General features: G+C 37.9%; 4 protein-coding genes across 11 annotated transcripts in view; 3 read left to right on the top strand and 1 right to left on the bottom strand.

Annotated features, from left to right (window-relative positions):
- Nucleotides 1-993: 993 nt before the first annotated feature.
- msgn1 (mesogenin 1) lies at nucleotides 994-1,425 on the top strand. The gene has a single exon (XM_067482851.1). It carries the CDS (start codon nucleotides 994-996, stop codon nucleotides 1,423-1,425), a length of 432 nt encoding a protein of 143 aa, XP_067338952.1.
- An 800-nt stretch (nucleotides 1,426-2,225) lies between these two features.
- si:ch211-51e12.7 (uncharacterized protein LOC336335 homolog) lies at nucleotides 2,226-9,366 on the top strand. 4 transcript variants are annotated; one of them, XM_067482704.1, is made up of 7 exons: nucleotides 2,226-2,428; nucleotides 4,268-4,341; nucleotides 4,533-4,682; nucleotides 5,004-5,138; nucleotides 5,590-5,718; nucleotides 8,632-8,746; nucleotides 8,824-9,366. In XM_067482704.1, exons 2-6 carry the CDS (start codon nucleotides 4,268-4,270, stop codon nucleotides 8,714-8,716), a joined length of 573 nt encoding a protein of 190 aa, XP_067338805.1. In that variant the 5' UTR covers nucleotides 2,226-2,428; the 3' UTR covers nucleotides 8,717-8,746; nucleotides 8,824-9,366. The 4 variants fall into 4 exon arrangements, with proteins under 4 accessions (XP_067338805.1, XP_067338804.1, XP_067338803.1 ...); XM_067482703.1 differs by having other exon boundaries at nucleotides 8,632-9,366; XM_067482702.1 differs by lacking the exons at nucleotides 8,632-8,746; nucleotides 8,824-9,366 and adding an exon at nucleotides 6,264-7,408 and having other exon boundaries at nucleotides 2,228-2,428.
- A 1,339-nt stretch (nucleotides 9,367-10,705) lies between these two features.
- On the bottom strand, nucleotides 10,706-14,036 carry mrps10 (mitochondrial ribosomal protein S10). Its single transcript, XM_067482701.1, has 8 exons — nucleotides 13,900-14,036; nucleotides 12,565-12,640; nucleotides 12,398-12,456; nucleotides 12,015-12,081; nucleotides 11,780-11,919; nucleotides 11,589-11,697; nucleotides 11,156-11,245; nucleotides 10,706-11,035 (listed from the first exon to the last, which is right to left on the bottom strand). The coding sequence occupies exons 2-8, from the start codon at nucleotides 12,634-12,636 to the stop codon at nucleotides 10,955-10,957; spliced, it is 618 nt and encodes a 205-aa protein (XP_067338802.1). The 5' UTR covers nucleotides 12,637-12,640; nucleotides 13,900-14,036; the 3' UTR covers nucleotides 10,706-10,954.
- Nucleotides 14,037-14,998: 962 nt separating this feature from the next.
- Nucleotides 14,999-20,744, top strand: part of tulp4a (TUB like protein 4a) — a 28,564-nt gene continuing 22,818 nt past the window's right edge. The window contains exons 1-2 of one of the 5 annotated variants that reach the window (XM_067482730.1): nucleotides 14,999-15,077; nucleotides 16,210-17,121. In XM_067482730.1, the coding sequence (XP_067338831.1) occupies nucleotides 16,870-17,121 (252 nt within the window). In that variant the 5' untranslated portion in view covers nucleotides 14,999-15,077; nucleotides 16,210-16,869. The other 4 variants (XM_067482729.1, XM_067482731.1, XM_067482732.1 and 1 more) reach the window with 4 other exon arrangements.

Below are 20,744 nucleotides of genomic sequence, written 5' to 3' on the forward strand. Positions count from 1 at the left end.
GCAAGAAAGTTGTTTTATACCACTCCCACTGTTGTTGGACAAGCTCAATGTCACTTCACAGCGCTAAAAAAAGAAGCCACTGCAGCTGTGGCAGTCATTGGTTTTACAACCAACCAGTGTAGGTCTCCTTGATCATGAGTGAGGTCTTACACACCTTTGCAGACATTAAAAGGTCTACGAGGAGATTGGTGACAGCTGCATCCTCTGCCCAAATGACAACTCAGTCTTTTTGATGGTGTTCAAATCTTTTCTTATATCATGTGTTAACAGATTGGGATGAACCACCGTGTTTAGTATATTTGTTCTTAAGGACATTCACACTTTTGGAACTCTTTTGAACATTTAAAACAGGTATCATTACTCCAGGGCTAAAGTGTGGGGAAATGTTTGCTCTTTAAAAAAATGAAGAGCATTTTAGGATTTAATTTCAGGCTTGACGAAAATAATAAAATGGTTACAATAAGAATACTTTGTTTCACCAAATTTGCTTGCAATAGTCTTTCTTCCGCATTGACTGGTGAAAAGGATGCGGATTGTCACCGTTTAAGGTCCAAATAAGAAAGAATTATATTGCCTCATGTTTGTTTATAACTTCCAGACAGAGGACACACGCAGGCCTGAGTTGCCAGTGAGATGCGAAGATATCAGGTGAAAGAGCATCCCCCATTTCTTCATTTGACGGATCACATCAAACCGATAATTGTCGACACGCAGACTTTAAAGAGTAATTTCCCACAAAAGGAATCTAATTATTTTTCTTTCTGTCACATTATGCGTCTATTTAGCCGTATTCACACCCCAGTGAGAACCAACGACGTCCTTCGAGAAGGTCGCATTTTGCCACTCGAAGTTCCTTTGAACTTTTTTCGCCTGAGCTGTGAACCCATAAACCTCCGGAGATCTGCTTCTGTATAAAAGAACAGCTTTAGCAAAATCACCATCGCAGAATCTGCCAGTCATACTTGCTTCATAAACCTCTTTCTTTGGATAAAAATGGAGCTGGAGGATGCTACGGGTAGAATTCTCTCCGAATGGAAGTGCCCTGAAAGTACCTTTGGGGAAGATCAGGATTTTCTTCCCTCCAGTTCATCGGACTTCTCCATTGACTCTATGTGCTCTTCACCAGAGATGGGCTACCCAAGTGGGCATCATGAAATCAAGGATTTTCCTTTTGGCTGCACGGTACAAATAAGGGCTCCAACAACGCAAAGGCAAGGCAAGCCAAAGATGTCCACAAAAAGACGCATGAAGGCCAGCGAGAGGGAGAAGATGCGGATGAGGAGTCTTGCCGAAGCTCTGCATCAGCTCCGTGACTACTTGCCGCCGGACTACAGCAAAAGAGGGCAACCCCTGACCAAGATACAAACCCTCAAATACACCATTGAGTACATCAACAAGCTTTCAGACATCCTAAGCCGTGCGTAACGGCGCAAAATGGACCCATTTTACGCATCCGCTTTATCCTTAGTTGGACATTTGGAGGAGTTTTACAAGTCCTTTAAATGATACAATATCTTTAAGATAATTTAATTAAAACATGCAATATGTTCCCTTTACATTTTGCCCCTCTCAAAATGTAAATATTGTTTATCGGGCACTTGGCAATTATTTTTGTATATGAGGCTGCCTTTGTTGGAAATTGGAATACATAGTTTGGAAGTAGAGTTTGCGGTTTTGTTTTTTTTTGTATATTTTTCTTTTTTTGCTGATCTCGCCACTATATTCCTATGTTTGTTCTCATGTAGATTGTAGAGACGCTTTATTATACTTTTCATACTGTTTTAATGTATTGTTCTTACTTTCTTGAATATTTTAGAAGTAATCTATGCATGATTTTATGTCTCAAAGTTTTTCAATTACAGTTGTTTGTTGCAAATGACAAGTTACACGAGTTATTCAGGTTCGTCTTCGTCATAAAATAAATCAGGCTTTTAACACTTTTATATTATAAAACAAATCCACTTTATACATAGTGTGTCAATTTCAGGTTATTTTCACAAGCATCTTTTCTACTCTACAATAAATTTTGGTTGAACTAATTGATGGTTAAAGTCGTGGCCCAGTTACTTAATGAACAGTCTTCCAGACAAATGACAATTAGAATCTACGTCAAAATATTCCTCCAATCACAAACCCAAAATACTGAACGCATCCTGAATGACAGGAGACCCCAGCCAGTCAAACACTAGCATTCTCCCCGGTGGGCGTGACCGTTGCATGGTGTTCCTCACAAAGAAATCCCAGCCTGGGATGAATGTAGTCTGATGGAGCCGCCATTTCAAAGCTGAAAGCAGACTTAAAAAACAAAAAAGCAGCAGTGGTTTTGTACATTTTTATTTATTTTTCTAAAATATATATTTTTATTTTTATTTGCACGTAGGAAATTATATTGCCTTTTGAATCTACCTCGCCTGCTCCTCTAACTGAAGTAAGTCATCCCTTCGTAACGTTTCAGCGGCGCACCAAAGCGTTTGAAGACCACAGGAACGCCCCTTTAGCGTAACGTTAAATACCTCTACTAAATCCACGTTATTTGCCTTATTTATTTGGTAATCTCAATTAGGAAACCGGGTGTCCATACCCTGAAAGCCTACTTATATTCTGTCTATGACCAACCCAACTTGTTTGGACACAATTTAACGTTAGTGTAAACCAAACCCGCGACGTTAATTGAAATAATTAGACAAGGCCATTGCAGCGATTTGCGTTACACTGTAAACATTATTAAGTTGTATTATAAGAGACCTGATTTGTGGTCCTAGCTTGATATTTTTTAAGAGCTCACTCAGCTCAAGCCGTCTCAGGATCAGAAAAAAAAATGTTTCCATGACGCTTGTCGACCCTTTGGCTTTGCTGGTTTTATTTCTTTATAAGTAACAGTAACAGTGTATACAGTTGAGATTTTTCTTTTACATGCATTATAGGCAGAACATTAAAAGCAAAACTACTGCTACACAAAGCCCAGTGTGCCGTTATGTTCACTATCAAAGTTAATGTATATCCAACGTCCAAATCCTGATATAAAGTAAACTAACTTTCCTCCCATTGAATAAAAATAATGATTTAAATGATATTAAATGTTTTAACACAATTAACACCAAAATAAAAGCTTCTAAAATGACAGTGACAAAATTTACGTTTACATTTGGCAGACATAAATTAAACAGTTAAACCTATGTGACAGTAGGGTTAGTTGCTGTACATTTGTATTCAACTGCATTAAGTTTAGCTACTTATAATTATAACATCAACTGCCTGTAAGTAAAGTTGAGCAAAAGTATACGTTGACACAAAAAACAGAAATATATGCAACAAACAAATGACCCACAGTCCTTAAACGTCAGTGATTTAAAGCTACACCGAGTCCGTAAAGACATAATTATCCTGTGGGAAGAGTTCTGAATAGTAAGTCTCTTAGTTCCCTCATCCCACCTTGTGTAATTCTGTTATCTATAATGTATATTCTTTGGAAGCAGTAATTTAATTTGATTTGTTTTAGCACTTTAGCTTTTTGGAATGTATAAATCTCCTAAAATGTGTCACAGTAAGGCATCTCTTTCAAACTTTGGTCTTCCAAGGCAGTTGATCCTTCATGGCAAATTTTGAAAGTTGCAACAAATTCTCCAAATATGTTAAAAACTGTTTCAGCTTAAATCCCAACCCTCCTTTCCGACTCATCCCCTTGTCTCTTCTCCACACTTCAGTCTAGTTATATTGGCTTTGGGGCTATGAATACTTTTCCCGCTATCAGGTTTGTCAAGCAGTTCTTTGTGCTTAATTTACATTCTTGTCACTTGCCTCAGTGTGAAAAATCTAAAGTGTCAAATCCAGCTGTGGGACAATGCACTGAATGCAGGTTGTAGTTTTCCAAGATCTGTCGACTGACATCTTAACAGCCTTGTGTCAAATTTTAGGTACATAGCTAAATATGTCTTTCATGTGTGACTATAGTGTGAGTGCTGGAACATTCGCAGTAATGATATTCTAACCTTTATTATTATTATTATTATTATTATTATTATTATGTATTTATATATATTTGGCCCCTAACTACTTCGGCATACTGTCAGCTAGTAACAATCTTCAAACTTCAAAACATTCAGCTTATAAAGGACATTATAGTTTTTAAGATATTGGGACTTTTATACCTTTTTAAATTATCATGTCACTGATGACATTTTCAATGCAAATTTAAAATAGGGTTTCCATTGTGAACTTTTTTGTTCCATTGTTTTTTTTATAAAATTATTCACCTGAATAATTTCAGATGGATGCAGACACAGGAGAGAAGATGACAGAAACTTCAAAGATTTCCAAGGATGAATCTGAAAGCAAGTCCAGGTCTGATTGACAGATGATGCTACATATAATGCAGACTGGATGATCAAACTTTAAAATGTACCTCACAGTGTTTGAGAGTTTATGTAACTTTAATCATGTGAAGCCTCTTGTTGCTTTGGTTAAGATTGAAATGAGAATGGCAATTTCCTAATACTTTTTATTTATTTATTAAAAAAAAAAAATCCCCTCAGGGGCCGTGGGTCCAAAGTCCGTGGTCGAGGGGGTCGGATGAGTCGCGGTGGTATGCGTGGTGGGCGAGGTATGATGAAAGGGTTTGGCCCACCTGGATATGGGAGGGGTCGAATGAAAGATGGATCCATGAATGGACTTGCACCAATGAGGTACTTAACTCATCAAGTTTATATAGTGTAAAGTGTTATTCTATAAAGCACAATATATGGGAAATATATTTACTGGTCAGCATGAGTTCAACAGTAAACTACAACTTTCAGAATGGTCATACAGTTGAAGCTATATTTCTCTAACATAAATGAACATAATTGCTTTCACAGTGGGAGATTTATTGCTGGGCTACTTAGTTTCACCAGGGTGTACTAAATAAATTACCAACTGAGTTTATAGTATTTTTATTTAGCTCAAAATACTCATGTTAGCCTGGATTAATTCTTTTTTCTGTCTGTTCCTTTTTGTTTTCCTTGCAGAGGAATGGTGAGGATGCGACCGTACCCAGACCTTAGAGGTCATCGCAGTAGGGGTGGGCCAGTGGGTATGGGCCCACCTCCTCCTCCCCCACCCCCTCCTCCACACCTCAGAGGCCCCTTCTCTCCCATCCCCAGGTAAACACCTCCCATGAGGGAAGTTTCTCTGGTAGCCAAATGGACAAGATACAGGAAGGGTTATCTAAAGCCTCTTTCACACTTGAGTAGAGCAGCCTGTGCTGTCCCGAATTTTCAGAAGGATTTTAAGTGAGCAAATGGGCATTATAACCACATTTCTATTAGTCAACTGCAGTAGAATGTTTTTATTTATTTTTAAAATATTTAGGCTGCAGCACATTTTCTCCCGTGAGAGGACTTCTGACTCTGACAATCTCCCTCTGTATGTGTGAAAGGACAATTCGGGGCAGTGTTTTTTACTTCTTTCATATGAGTTCATATGTGAAAGAGGCTTAAGATTTGTCTCATTTGCACCAACAGGGGCCCATATTAGGATGGAGCAGAGTTTCACTGACAGAAAATGCTCATAAAATGTGTATTGTATTGCTGTTTTATCGGTCCACATCTGTAGGCATGGACCTCCCCCACCTCGTCTTTCTCAGGGTCATCCTGGTTTCAGAGGGCGTCTACCCCATCCTCGCGGCAGAGGCATGCCACCACCTGGACCTCCACACCACTTCCACCCCCGTGGCCCAAGAGGGTAAGACCTTTTTAATATTAGTTTGTTATTTTAGCTTTGCAAGTCACAGCTCTTTGCACTTTGCTTGCAGACTTTTAAGGTTACTAAATTGATTTGAAATACATAAGATGAGCATTTCAGATGGGCTTACATCTGTATTACTCTAAATCTCAAATATGCTGTAAACTGCAAACAAAGACACTGTGGGTTTGTGACACAAATGCACAGTCCTTCCTATCCCTTTTCTCTTAAGTCTCATTATAGCTCAATCTTTACTTTAACTTGTCCACTAATCCTCATTTCTTTCTCAGTATGTCAAATAGAGGAAACACACACACACACACACACACACATATATATATATAATATGGTTTTGATTAAATAGTTGAGTTGACTATAACAAAAGTTACATAATTCTGTAAATTAAAAAAATATACTTACCTACACAAAAGTCCACAAGAAGGAAGGATGAATCCCTCAGTACAGATTCCTACTCTTATCAGAGTGAGCCCCCTATTGGCCAGCGCCAAAAAAAATCCACTCTTTGATTTTATCCTTTTACACAGCTACTACAATGGACCGGTCTCTCCGCCTCACCCGCCACCTGGCAGAGGCCAGAGGTGGCCAGGGCCCCCTGGTGGCCGACATTTTTAAACACAACCTGCCCTATAAAACAATAACCAAGTACTTGTTAATGTAGATGGGGCCTAAAGTGTTGCAGTGAATGAAAGAATCCTGAATTATGTGTTATATAAAGTCTCCGAATATCTTTCTGACATACTCTGGAGAAAATGTCTGGTTATTGATATTATCTACTGACAGAAATAATGTGAAAATGACAACTGAGGACTCATAAAATGCCTCACAAAGTAACTATGTAAAGGCATTTTGAAGTTATGTAATCTAGAAATACTGTTGGTACTGTAGGCATTGTAAACATTTTGACATTGTTGAGTAAAGCTGCTTAAAAAAGGCTGAAACTGCTGTTCTCAAAGAGAAGAAAATTCTTCATTAAACTACATTAAATGTTTTGTGGTTCTTGTTAGTCGCCCTGTGAGCCTTAATATATTTTCCTGATTCTTACTAAAAACTAAAATATGGGTGACACTGTATGTTTGAAGGTGGGGAAAGAGGGGAAACAATAAAGAAAGAATGCACACCAGCCCTCAAATACCACTGTAGAATAATTTAGCACACCTTTTACCTCTCTATCCCTTCCTTTTTGTTATATGTTACATGGACATAGTTACAGTATGTATTATAACCTCACCCAGCAGTGCAGCAAATATTGTTTAACACTTTTTCAAGTGATCAGACAATATTCCACTTGTTAAGCATTAATGAGTATTTAATTTTATATCATTAATGTGCAGCTATTTTAAGTTATAAGTATTGCTGTTTGGAAAGTTCATGGTTTTTCTCCAGCAATCTATTGTGTAATGACAAAAAGAAAAAGATATTATAAAGTAATAGTATACTGACATATATCTACAGTAATAGCTTTTATAAATGGAAAAAAAAACAGTAGTATTTGATTTAGTTAATGAATTACTCATCACTGTGTTAAGGTTTTGTGAAGTGTTATTAATACATTATTCAATGTAATTAACATAAATTTTGTGACTGAATGTGTGAATGTGTTTTGAGAACCGTCAAGACATATGACATAGTCGTGAAGGAAAAAAAAAAATAAAACTAAGAATAAACTCAACTTCTCTTTTTTTGTTTATTCACAAACAAGTTTGAGAATTGTCATTACAATTAACAGTATTTGTAATATCTGAAAGAGAATTTTGCACTGTCTAAACTACTACTTTGCACAGTGGCATAGTTACAATGTTTCATATTTGAAAGTGAAAATAAGTTGTATGCATGTAAATACCACTACAATACCAATACAATATTTATATAGAAATAAATGTGCATATTTATACTGAAATCCTTGTGATAAATGTGGAGGACAAAGACTCATTAATGAATGTAGTATTTAGGAAATACTGAATCATTTTAATTGCAATGCTGTGGCGTGAAATTTATCGTAGACCAGACACGAAGAAAAGTCTTTGAAACATTACATCTTTAGTTGAAAATGAGCTAAAATGATCAGTGACTCCAGGAAGTGTATTACCGTTTTATCCTAGCATGCAAATTTGATGGGAGGACTCCGAACTGCTCCACTTTCAAGTCACTGAGATGATCATGTCAGAGTTCAAATTCAGAGGTAGCATTTCTAAAAGTAGGACAAACACTGATATAACCAAGGAGCGTAACATTTGTTTGCTTTATAATTAGAATTTGTCAATGATCTTATATGCTTTGGGAGAGGTGAGTGTTTTGTATTTTGACAAATTTATTTTTTCTGTTAGTATAATTTATATAACTTCTTATTTTTATATAATTCTTATTTACTCCAAGTTTTTGTAATATTTACTTAAAAACGTTTGCTGCCATGTATGCAGTTACATGTAACAGTACATAACAGTAATACCAGTTGTGGTTATCAGATTATTGACTTTGCAAAGAACAAACAGATTTGCGCTTGAATGTGAAATATATCTAATGTGATAAGGTCTACTGGGCCTAAAATTATAAAACAAAAGCCCAGCTGTAATACAAAGGCTGAATCATATGAAGAGGAGGTATTTGCTATTGATACCATATTACTAATGCATGTACTGCTGGCACAAACAAGGGTTTGGAATTATATCTGGAAGGAGCACTGAATTCCTTGAGCTACTTAGAGGCTGCAGAATGCTCAAACATTGCTGCTGACCTCAGGAAAACTCAGCTGTTGCACTCTCCTCTCCTCTGTCCTTTTTCCATTTCTTCAGCACTTTTTGCTTTTTGCACTTTTGCTGCCTCTTCAGTTTCTACAGTCCCTTCTTGTTTCTCCCCTTGGTTGATTATAACAGACTGACTTGTTGTCTCCTGAAGGGGGGCACACAGTACATTTAAACTCCCAGGCCCAAGGAAACAAGGTTCTTCCTCACATCTCTCCCCTCCTTCTTCAGCGACATGACACCCGAGGGCCGGCTCTTCACTTGAAAAGGTGAGCCTCCTCTTGTTTCTTACTTCCCAAACGCTTCTTCCTCTGATGCCTATAGACTGTTTGTTTGTTTCTTTTAGGGTGGAAGCGGAAACAATCAGTTGTTTCAAACACGGTGAGGCATCTAGGTACTTTTAAAATTTTTTATTATTAATTTAATAATAAATGATTTAGTATTTATATGGATGTAGTGTGAAATCTTGATGAGAACAGTCAGTAAACTTTAAAATAATGAGAAGAGACGTGCAGGAAAGCATTAACTAACTAATGGTAATAGACATAAATGATGGTTTGAAGCTGTTTTAGCTTTTTTTCAGTATTTCTAAACTACTCTTGTTGTAACATCGCATAGTGACAGTAACAGCCTATCTAACAGCTCCGTGATTTCAGGAATAAAACACTAATAAGACCACTGATAAGATGCCAAGATAGCTGGAAATAAGCTCAGGATGCACTGAACAAAGAGCCACAGAGTTCCCTTAACTAGGACAAACTGTAAGAGTAAATGTATGTGCTTCTCTTCTAGCATAATCATGTTATTTGCACATGATTTAAAACAAGTAAACACAGTGGATAACCCCACTGCCCACTAGCACATGTGGCTGCTTCCTTCAGAAGGAGAGATCGAAAAAACTTTGGTAAATTCATCAAATGAATGTGTGAATCAGCAGGGACCAGCTCTGTCCCAGTTCTCACTCCTGCACAGTGAATGCAGAAATCGGTACACAGGCCAAACTCGGCACAACACGCCAAAGAGTTTTTACTCTTAGCTGCATACCGGCTCACTTTGAGTACTGCTAATATGTCAAATAAGACTTTTAATTAAGGCTATGGATGGAGGGACTAACAGCCTACCTGCACCTTGTTTAACAAAGAGATTCCTGTGTCATTTGTGACTCATTTTTATAAACAAAACGGACAAAGGGTTTAAGCATGAAATGTGTCAAGTAATGTGATTGTAACGTAACTTCTATGAATGTAGTGAGTAAAAAGTATAGATATTTGCTCTTAGATGTAGTGGACTAAAAGTAGTAACAATAATTAAATCTACTTAAGTAAAGTACAGACAATTGAAAAATGTACTTGAGTACATTACCAAAGTACTTGTACTTCGTTACCTCCACAACTGGATATGTTATGCTTATTTTTAGGGACGTGAATAGAACTATTGTTAATGCTATTAGTAACACCTGTGCTTTTATTAATATACCAGTGTCTGCTTTGTGCTTGACAGGTATATAGTATAGTATTTAGGTATCAGGAAACATGCAGTACCCAAGCAGAAATAAATCCAAGTCTGGTATAGGGTCATTTTAATAAGATAATTTCTATCAGAGTAATGACCTTGTTAAATACCTATGTAACCATAGTAGGCAAGTAGATATTACTGATTATGGAAGAAACTAATATACTATACATGAGAACAGTGGTTTCATACTCAGACCTTCATGAGCAGAGATCCTACAACACACAAAGTCTATGCAAAAATGATCACCGGTCAAAAATTCTTAATGTGATAAGATTGCATAGTTGGAAATTAATCACTGGATCAAAATAGGTGTCCTGTGTCTTCTGTATCTCGCAGCCCATTTTAATCCAGGAATAAGGGAAAGGATGGTCCTCAGCTGTCTTTAAATAGTGTTGTGAAATACAGGGACTTTTACCAAGCCATCGCTTTTACATGACAGTATTGTCATGAAAGTATTACCCTTCAGTTAGGAAAGCCATGTGTTCATCAGCAAGCAGAAAATGAATGCTAAATCCAGTTTGTTTTACTTGATGCGCTTCACATATTTTGTATATGTAATTATTCAATAAATGCAAAAAAAAAGTTTGTGTGGTGTTCATGTGTCCTACAGTATTTCTATAAAACCAACCAGTCCAGTATGACTGCAGAGTTAAAGAAAAACATTTTAATACAAATGTTTGAGACCTTAAATGACAGCTCGAAATGTGAGAAAGTTGTCATTAAATACTGAATTTATTTATTGGAAAGGCATACAGTTGACTCCATATTCCACAACAGAAAAGACATACCTGCATTAAAAAAAAAAAGATACAGCGATGTTGGTCTCATGTTTTGTTGCATTGTGAGGTCTCATTGAATTATTAGGTGAACTGTTCAGGAATTCTTGACAAGTACATGAGTATAGCATTTTAAAGTTTCCTAATTATCCAATAAGCATTTGCAGTTCATAACTTTCACTGCTTTCACTGGCTGGGCTTGTCATCAATGGGATGGTCCTTCCACATGGGTTCAAGGATGTGATCTGGAACTTTCTCCATGGCAATCTGACAACATGACCCGAACGGGCAGTGGGAAATAACAAAATTAGCTGCGTAATTTATGCCCCAAATGCTTGGTGAAATCTGTCTTTTACATAATTATGGCAGCACTCTGCAGTGCCTCACCTTTGTAACCTCCATGGCTACACCTTCAGGGAGGTTTCTCTGGATGTATTCAAGGTATACCTGTGCTGTACAGCCTGTTAGATGAGACAACTGCAAAGCAAGAGAAGGCAAAGTGTTTTCACTTGTGTCCAATGGCACTGCTCAGACTGACACTGAGTGGTAATAAGTTGAAAATTACATGAAGTCAGTAAAAGGACATGTCAATAAATCACTGTCAGTATATACACACACATGGTACTGAGCACAAACAAGAACAATCAGGCTATTTAAGTGAAAATATAAAAAAAATGTACAAAAAAGGTACACCATGGCTGTGCAGGGTCTTTTATTTCCAAGTAGATTTTAATGTGTCTATTTGAACATTTTTTTAAGGTACTTTTATGTCTGTTTGTATTAGATAATAGCAGAATAAAACTGGGTTTGAGCTGCTCACCTTAATGCACCGGTAGTGCGTTCTCATCTCATACTGGACCCTGTGTTTTTTGAAAATGTGTACTGACTTCAGGAGAGTTAACCTCTCGATTTCCTTGGGAGGTTCATAGCTGTTGCAGAGGAAATTAAGAACATTAAGAAAAACAGCTGTAAAAACTATTATCAATACCAGTGTGTGGCTGTTTAACTCACACTTTGCTAATGGTGATGCCCAACTCTTTAGCTGCCATGGTGGCAAAAAACTCGTAGCTGTCCAACACAGCTCTGTCATGACTTTTGACTAAAATAGACACCTTCTGCAACAGTGTGTCAGGTTCTTCTGTGACTTTGATCTGAGGTGAAACATAAATGCAACAAAAAACAAAATACACACATGTAAATACATACTACTAGAGAAATTAATACCTTTATTGTACTAAAAACTTACTGAGGAAGCGGTTGATGAAAACACTGATGTGTGGAAGGAAGTGCTCGATGTCAGTGGGAGCTGGAACCTGCAGAGATATAAATAACTCATAAAAGTGAACAATAACATACTGTATAATTTTGTTGTGTCTCTTCATAACTTTATTAATACATTAGAGAGTAATAATATACTACACGTGTGTTTTCACATTTAAAAACGCCTCTATGCATTAGATTTTCTAAAATTCTCTTTTTTAATATGCTTTAGCATTCAATGCTTAGTAATATAGAAACTTTATGAAGCGTGAAAAGCACCACAGCACATGGCTCGTGCATTGGCGTTAACAGGCTTATTAATAAATGACGAGGTTTTCAACGAGTACACAGCAGAAACTGTTGCCCTACCTGCTTATTTTAACGCTACATGTCCTGTGACCTAAACAGCCGCCGACAATTCTTGGTCGCTGAAAATAAAGCAATTTACACTCATTAATACACACTGTCCGCGACAGACTTAAATTCGACTACGTTGAGTTAATTAATGAATAAAATAAACACATTAGTTGCAGTACCAAATGTGAGAATCCGGTCAGTATCCTTGCCAAAGACAACACTTCTCGCCTGAGAGACACGGGGGCAGCCATTTTTCTGTAGACGGTAGAACAAAACCAAATATTACTTTGAGTACTGCCCTCGTGTGTACTGGAGGGCAAACTACTACTTTGGCATCTTAAGTGGTAAAAAAAAAAACAAAAACAAAAAAAAACTCCCTAACGGCAGTGGAAACAAGATGAACACTGGTGGCTCAATCCCATGGTTAAAAACAGAATTCTGTGCTACTGTACTACATTAACATTTTAAGTTTAAACCAAGGGGCCATGATCAAGCCAAACGGCTTCAGTATTCACGGAAACCAACGAGTATTTGTTTAATTGAATGACAGACTTTTTCTATGATTTTTCTCTTTGCTGACTACGTCATAACTAACTTTATTCAGGAATATGTACCCTGAAGGTGAATTTTCACAGTGAACTTCATAACAAAACAAGGGCCCCAAGATTAGGCAAATTCAAAATGACTGAGAATAAACCCTTATTCAAAATTATATTACTTCACAGTTTTGTCCTCTGTTTTCTGTCCAGAACGATGCGTGGATAGTTTTAAACTACAAGGAAGGTTTCTCAGAGCTCACTGTAAAACTTCCAAATAGAATGATTTGTCACATTGCAAATAGGATTCCCAGTAGATAAAGATCGTTACTGTGAACAGACAGAAATAAACAGTCAAGCTGGTGTCCAGAGATATCTGTGTTTCTGTGATGAATCCCACCCTAACTGATATGAACAGGGTGCATACAATTATACAATACTTTAAGTGTGTGTAACTATGTAATTTTCTTCTTGTGCTAATATAGCACATGTAGCGGTACACAAAATGTAAGCTCAGACTACAGGCTACACATTTATTGAATCGTTTCCTGTAACATATGAAAAACAGGTTGACAATCGCTCACAGCATTCACTGTTTTCGGCTTGTACACAGATAATCTCAGTCCTGTCACGAAAAACAGCCACACAGTATAACAAAATATACAAAACCAAAGTATTACACATTCTCTTGAGCTTGCATGAGGTTAATATGTCACACCCAACACATATGTCACAATATGCCTCAGGCACACCTTCAAGATTTACGTTTTTGTTATTCCAGAGTCTAACTTTCACAGACGAAGGCTCATTGTCAAGGCAACCGCTCCGTGGCACCACATCTAGGCCGCGGCTAACTTGCTAACTACACACCGTTGCTCCTGTCGTTTAGATGACATACAATGATCACCACAATATTGCTAAAAGAATGCATGAGAATTTAAGCTTACACGGTAGACCTAAATAATATCACCAGCTTACCTGTAACATATGAAAATAATGCTTTAGGTTGACAATCACAGAATTACACAGAATTTATTGTTGTCAGCTTGTACACAGGTAATCTCACAGTCTGGTTACACGCGAGATTTCCCTGCGACCGTCCTTGCACTTCGGATGTTTGTGTAACGATACTGACACCTGCTGGCGATGTAGTGATACTACTGCTTGACCATGAAGAACTGTTTTTCCTAAACAAGAACTTTCTTCCCATTAACAAATATGAGTAATGATAATACATATAGACTTGCTTTTAACACAAGTTTAACATAAACTAATGCATGTAAAGATGTCATTTTGCTGCCCTTCTGTTTTTATATTTTTCCTAATCAAAGCATACAAAAAATAAAAAATAAATTCCCACTAGGGTTTTCTGCATAGGGTGCCATTACAAATGATACGTGTGTGCCGCTAGTGATGTTGGATTGATGGTGTCTGTTTGTGTGTATGTGTCTGTGTTTGTGTGTGTCCAAATTCAAGTGTTATTTTATAAGGCCATATTTGTTTTGATTAAAACGGTGGAATTATGTAAACACAATGGCTTTTAAATGGTAAAAAAAGAAAGCATATAACTAATATTGGATATGTACATATTTCAGGATGAAGTGGTTTTAAAAGATTGTTTAAAATCGTTTAAAGTGTGAAAAAAATAATATGCATTTTACTGCAGTTTTTAGGAGGGTGGCATTTTTTGTCATAAGGGCCAAATGTGTGATTTTTTTTATTTTGAATCTGACACTGGAAAAAAATGCATCAACATCTATTTTGCTGCTAATCATTGGCCCATCTCAGGGCCTAATAATAATAATAATACTCCTTCAAATGCATTTTGGTTTTCGATCAAAAAAACTGTGGAGTCAAATAGAGATATAAAGTATATTTTAGGCTGAAGTAGTTTTAAAACATTTAGTCTTTTAAAGTGGAAAGAATTTAATATATGACATTTTTTGTCATTAGGATCAAATGTGTTAGGATTTCAAAGGAGCTCTTAAGGGTTAAGATGATGTTCAAGCTGAAAAGCCACAGTTGATCTTGTTAAATTGACGTGGGTCATTTAATTGGTGTAAATCACGTGTGTGTCACGTGACAGAGCTGTCGGGCCCTGCCACAGTCCAGTAACAGGCTGCAGGCAGAGGAGGCAGCAGCGCGACGAAACCGAGGTAAGTGCTGCTCTAGCTGGTGATGATTCTTCGGCTTTGTTGACGACAGCTCTCATTATATTTTGCCACTGTTGCTGGCTCTGCATCGAATTATACTATATGTAGAATATTGTGAATAGCACATTGATAAAAACGCCAGGAAAAACAGTCGGCTAATATGCTAATCAGACTCTAATAGCGACGAGTCCGGCGGCGGATGGACGGACGGATCCAGCCTCCGCAGATGAGGGTTCAGGTTCAGCTAGCTAGCTGGTCCGTTAGCGGGGTAGCTATCACTGGCTCTTCTTTGTGATGGAAACAACACAACCCGCCAGCGTCAGACCCATTCCCGAGAACCTCGGTTAGACTTGCTGTACACGTAAGTCACTGTAGAACGAAGATTAATTTAGACCTGAAAGATTAATTCAGCTGCCGACGTGTTTTGATTTGTGGAGCCCAGTGGGCTCTGTGTCTCCATCCAGCATCCAGTGTCTAGCTAGCTAATTGACGCTAGCAGGCAGCTCACGGTAACGTTATTGGGTGTTTGGGCTATTCTGGCATAATTTCACGGGTTGTGTTGTATTTGTTTGTCAGCTAAACCAGGATCCCTGGGTTTTACATTACAAAGTGCTGACATATTTTACTCTGAGACTGGCTGGAGTTAAAAGGGATGCTCTTGTGTTTAGTCGTATCAGAATTGATATAGACTGTTTTTTTTTCACAATGATAATTAGTATTTAATTGTCACTGACTGCTGTTTTCTTAAAATTTCTACCCAGTATTTCAGTGTATTTATTAATTTAGGCGCAATCAGTCACACCATGTTGTAGAGTAATAAAACGAGTGTTGGATGATAGAAGCTTCACTTAAATAATTCACCAATTAGCTTGGTTAAATATTCTTCCGCCATGCAGTATAGTCCACAAAATACACTGATTTCTCAGGGCGACGCAGCTAACGATAAGTGAAGCCAGTGCATCAATATTTAATTTTACGTCTGCAGACGACAGGTGAGAGTTTTTTGGGATTTTAACGTTCTCTTTCACCGTCCTCTTTCGAAACGATTTTAACTGTGATTTATACAACACTAACTTGTTGATGTAGTACCGATAGCTATAGTGTGAGACTGACATTTTTTGGCATTATCTCGCAGTCCTCCATGGGATGCCATAGGCGAGGTAAAACCACGTAATGACGTTGCCGGAAGAAGCGGTTCTTCTGCTGGCTGACAGCTGATGGAGAGGAGTCCCTGCTCCTCCTGTTGTTTCTTACTTAAACAACCGGAATCGTATGAGGAAGACACAGAGCCCAGAAATGACACACTGAACTGGACAGAAACTCTATTCACATCACCTGGAAGAACTGGGAAGATGCGTTGCCTGTGTACTAGTTTACAAGATCAACTTTTTATGTTTTGAGTCTGGAATCAGTTACAGTGGATTCTAAATACGTGTCCGCTACTGTCATTTGTTACATTGTCATTTAATCTGATCACTGATCAAACTGATCAAACCAAATGACTTGAATGAGTGCCTTTTGTTATGTATGCGTACCCTTTGGTTACATTATATCAATCAATCTAGAATGCTAATATCTTCAGTTCTTTGACCCCACAAGTTGTCAGTGATCACAATAACAATCTAACTGAAAGCGCAAGTACTACTATGCACCCTTGTCGGAATCTCACATCTGACAGCGTAATAGTAACCTCAGCTGAGGAGAGTCGCTCATAACAGTACCGACCCCCTCCGAAGAACTACCGCCACCGTCACGGTACTGTTTATATTCACGGGGGGAGTAGAAACCTGCAAGGATGTTCGCCGCCGTGGAGCATGGCCCAGTCCTCTGCAGCGACTCCAACATCCTATGCCTGTCCTGGAAAGGCCGGGTGCCAAAGAGCGAGAAGGAGAAGCCGGTGTGCAGGAAGCGCTACTACGAGGAGGGGTGGCTCGCCACCGGGAACGGTCGAGGAGTTGTGGGGGTCACATTCACGTCCAGCCACTGTAGAAGGGACCGGCCGACTCCGCAGAGAGTAAACTTCAACCTTCGGGGACACAACAGCGAGGTAAGAGGAGACGAGATTTCTGGGCTAAACGATCTTAGTGAAACCATTGATATTTGTGTTGAAAATGATAGGTGACCAAGTAAACCCACCCTGATAAACAGTAACTGTGTAAGTGAGACGTTTTTACAAATTCAGCATGAATTTGGCACCTAAGCCACGCAGAATTTCTATGTATACTTTGCAACTGAGAAGTAGTGGAAAGCAAACTTAAAATTTCCTTCCGTCGCAACTGTAAGCTACACTGTTATTTCTTTTTTCCCAAAAGTAGCTATTAGGAAATCTACTAATTAAGCAAAGTCAGAATTTAGTAATTTGAATCTGTTCAACATATAACATAGTATATTAAAAAGATTTTAGTACTCTAGTAGTAAAACACATATAATTGGTTACTTCTTGCCTCTAATCCTCCCTCAAATTAAAATCTTCCAGTGCACAACAACCTTTATCAATCAGCTGTCTCCATTAAGCCCAATCATGTGAAGTTAGTTTCTTGATGACAAACTTCACCTGACATGTTGTGAAAATGCATATTATCTTGTTATTACAAGTAGTACTTGGGTTTCACTAAAATAGGCTGTTTACCAGTGAGTTGTTTCACTTTAGGTAATGGGTTACAGGCCCAGTGTTAGTTCTAACAGAGTTTTAAGTTTTTTCTATATCAAGTGATTTTATGCCTTTAACCAAGGCAGAAGAAGTAATCTGTCAAATCAATTAAAGTATTTGGTTGCTAGTCTTGGATAACCTCAGTGGTTTAACAGACATTTTTTATTTATTTATTTTTTTTAAATAACAGCCATTTCCTTGTCATAGAGCACATATATAACTTTGAGCTCATTGTCACCGAGCACAGATACATATTGCACACGATAGCTACACGGCTAATGGACCAGCTAGCTAGCTGAACCTAAATCTTCATCTGCAGAAACTGGTTACGTCCATTTGCTGCTGGGAGTCGTTGCAATTACAATGAAATTCTTTCTCTGCATTTAACCCATACTGCTGGGGGGAGCAGTGGGCAAACACGGGATGCCGCCCCGTGGAGCTAGCGCTGAGTGTCTCACTCAGGGACACACCTGGTGGGTAGGCTTGGATTTTATCCCACTGACTTCTCTTGCTTCTCAGTCAAAACATTGCAGTGCTTCACTTCCTAGCATTACCCTTATCTCTACACATGGTTGTGCCCTCCAAGGTTTTCCAATATTGCTGCACTAAGGCCATTTATTTTAGAAGTGGAAAGCTCAGCAGTGTCCACTTTTATTGCACAACATGTGTATAAATATTTCTGTAAGTGTATATACAGTAACAATGCTGGCACGAATTGAAATTGCACACAGGTTGCACTTTTAGTGAGTGTTGCTGTTGGTCAGATGGAGCAAGTTGCTGTATCAGCATTCCATAAGGTGGCTGAGGGGAGAGTGGATGAATCCCTATAGAGAGTGGCTGAAGCGCAGCCGAAATGTCATTTGACTCGGCCCACTTGAATGCGCTCCAGGTATTGAATTGTTTTCTTGTGCTTCTGTATGCAGTAATGAGGTTAAATCTACATAACTAACAATTTACCCACATTCAATTTGACGTTATCCTATTACACCAGTCAAAATATTTCATGACACAGACTTGTGTATCAACGGTACCAGTACCACTGATGGGGAAATTGTGTGAAATTGGTGTGAAAATTGACACAGAAGGTGTCAGATCAAAGATTTTATACTTTTGTAGTTTGATTGACTTTACAAGGCCATTCAAAATGTAATATATTTGTCTCTTTATTCACAAAAGCCTTTCTGACTACTTCCCTTTTGTTAACAGTGTTTGGTGAATTAATCATGGTGTTTGATAAACTTGTAATTAAAGCTTACATTTATTTGTCTGAGACATGCTCTGTCTGTAAGTTGTCAGTTACAAATGGGACCCTTCAATTATTTGCAGCTATGGATCAGTTAAAACAGCTGGTTGTCCACAAACTGCAGGGTTGGTGGTTCAATAGCTTTGACCATTGTAGTTAATAATATTACTGTTATTATTGGTTTAACAGTAAATGCGAATGCACCTGCACTGCAAAAATATGCCCATTTCCCCACCACTCTCTGTGCAGTTCTACCAGTGATAAAAGTACTAATGGAATACTTTGGCAAGTGTGAAATTATCAGTTGGGCAGTCTGTGCATAATATGTGGTTTCTGACAGGGGTGGAAATTAAACTGCCTAATGAATTCTGTCACTTTATGCCACATGTGTTCACTTACTTCATATTCACTCCTGACTTTTACTGAAGCACGCAGAGATTTCTGTTTGCTCTATACAGCATTAAGGAAATTATTCACAACATCTTTGTAAATTGGTCTCAAGTCTGGTCTAGATATATTTCATATTTGGGTAACCTTTCCTTTTTTAATTTTTTTAAAGCTGATCACTTAGCAATTAAAGCAGTCATGTCTTTTTAACAGTGCTGTCCTGTGAATGTCAGAAATGTAACTGAACGCTTCATGTCATCGCTGATTATGAGGGTCCTTTCACATAAATTAAATCAAGTAATGATATGAATCAGCAGTCTTAATAATGCAACAAGATTGATCCACTAGGAACCCAAACTTAATCAATACTCATGCCAGCATCTTTTGGTTCGGATGTTTTTCCTGTTGATGTATGGACCCTAGTGTCCTGCGTGATTTTAATGTAAGTGTCTGAATGTTTGTCTTTGGTGTTTGGTGTAATACAAGCAATGTAGTAAAGTAAAAGATAAAAAATATCAGACATTAGTTATGAGCAGTCAGACACGTAGTGGGCTGTATTACTGTACAGTGTTGCACTGCCTCTGCCAGAATCAAGGGTTTGGTTTTCACTTGCATTTATCCATGATAAAAAGGCTGGCACCCATGGCACTACATAACACTTTGATTAAAGGCGTTTATGTTGTAGTAAAGTTCAGCTGTTGTCCTGCTACATCACTAATTCTAAAAGCTCTCATGATCTTTGAATAATAAAAAGGTTTTTCAAGACCTCTAGTACATTCCTGATGAGGGTTTGTCCTCCTGGCTCTCCCCTTTAGCAGGTGTACAATAATTACTAACAGCTTCAAAGAGAACAAGGTGTATCTGTATGGTGCCATGCTCTTCCTGTCCTTGTTTGCAACATTGCGTTATGTGTGTTGTGTTAGAATTACTTTGAATGAATTTTGTTTGAACATCGTTTGAAAGTGATTTTCGTAAAGAGTGACAGTGCTGGGTGGTATGACTATTTCATTTACAATCATATATAACCACTCTAATAATTTAGCAGCAAATGGATTATGTTGTTCCAACTGCTACAATGCTACAGTAGAATTAAAAACAGTAAACGGATTGAAACTCGAGATGCACCAGAAGAATATGGTTCCAAGAGATGTGCTAAAGTTTGGTAGTTTATTTATTCATTTTTGTTTACCGTGGTATATAATATCCCAATGCAAATCAAAACACTACTTGCAGTTACTGTTGCTAACTGTATCAACATAAGATACTCTATCACTCTAGCAAAAAACACGTTGGAATGCCAGAAGTGCATTTGGTTCTTGGATTGATGCACGAGTGAAACAGAGAACAGAACAGCAGAGAACAGCAGAACAGCAGAGAACAGCAGAAAACA

This window comes from Channa argus, chromosome 17 (genome assembly GCF_033026475.1).
Source record: "Channa argus isolate prfri chromosome 17, Channa argus male v1.0, whole genome shotgun sequence".
Taxonomy (NCBI): domain Eukaryota; kingdom Metazoa; phylum Chordata; class Actinopteri; order Anabantiformes; family Channidae; genus Channa; species Channa argus.

Excerpts from the sequence above, each read along its gene's own strand:
- msgn1 (XM_067482851.1), top strand. The coding sequence starts at position 994 with ATGGAGCTGGAGGATGCTACGGGTAGAATTCTCTCCGAATGGAAGTGC.
- si:ch211-51e12.7 (XM_067482702.1), top strand. The coding sequence starts at position 4,268 with ATGGATGCAGACACAGGAGAGAAGATGACAGAAACTTCAAAGATTTCC. Across the intron at positions 4,683-5,003 it reads AATGGACTTGCACCAATGAG|AGGAATGGTGAGGATGCGAC; the intron begins GTACTTAACTCA and ends TTTTCCTTGCAG. Across the intron at positions 5,139-5,589 it reads CCCTTCTCTCCCATCCCCAG|GCATGGACCTCCCCCACCTC; the intron begins GTAAACACCTCC and ends CCACATCTGTAG.
- mrps10 (XM_067482701.1), bottom strand. The coding sequence starts at position 12,636 with ATGGCTGCCCCCGTGTCTCTCAGGCGAGAAGTGTTGTCTTTGGCAAGG. Across the intron at positions 12,457-12,564 it reads TGACCGGATTCTCACATTTG|CGACCAAGAATTGTCGGCGG; the intron begins GTACTGCAACTA and ends CTTTATTTTCAG. Across the intron at positions 11,698-11,779 it reads GGCATCACCATTAGCAAAGT|CTATGAACCTCCCAAGGAAA; the intron begins GTGAGTTAAACA and ends CCTCTGCAACAG.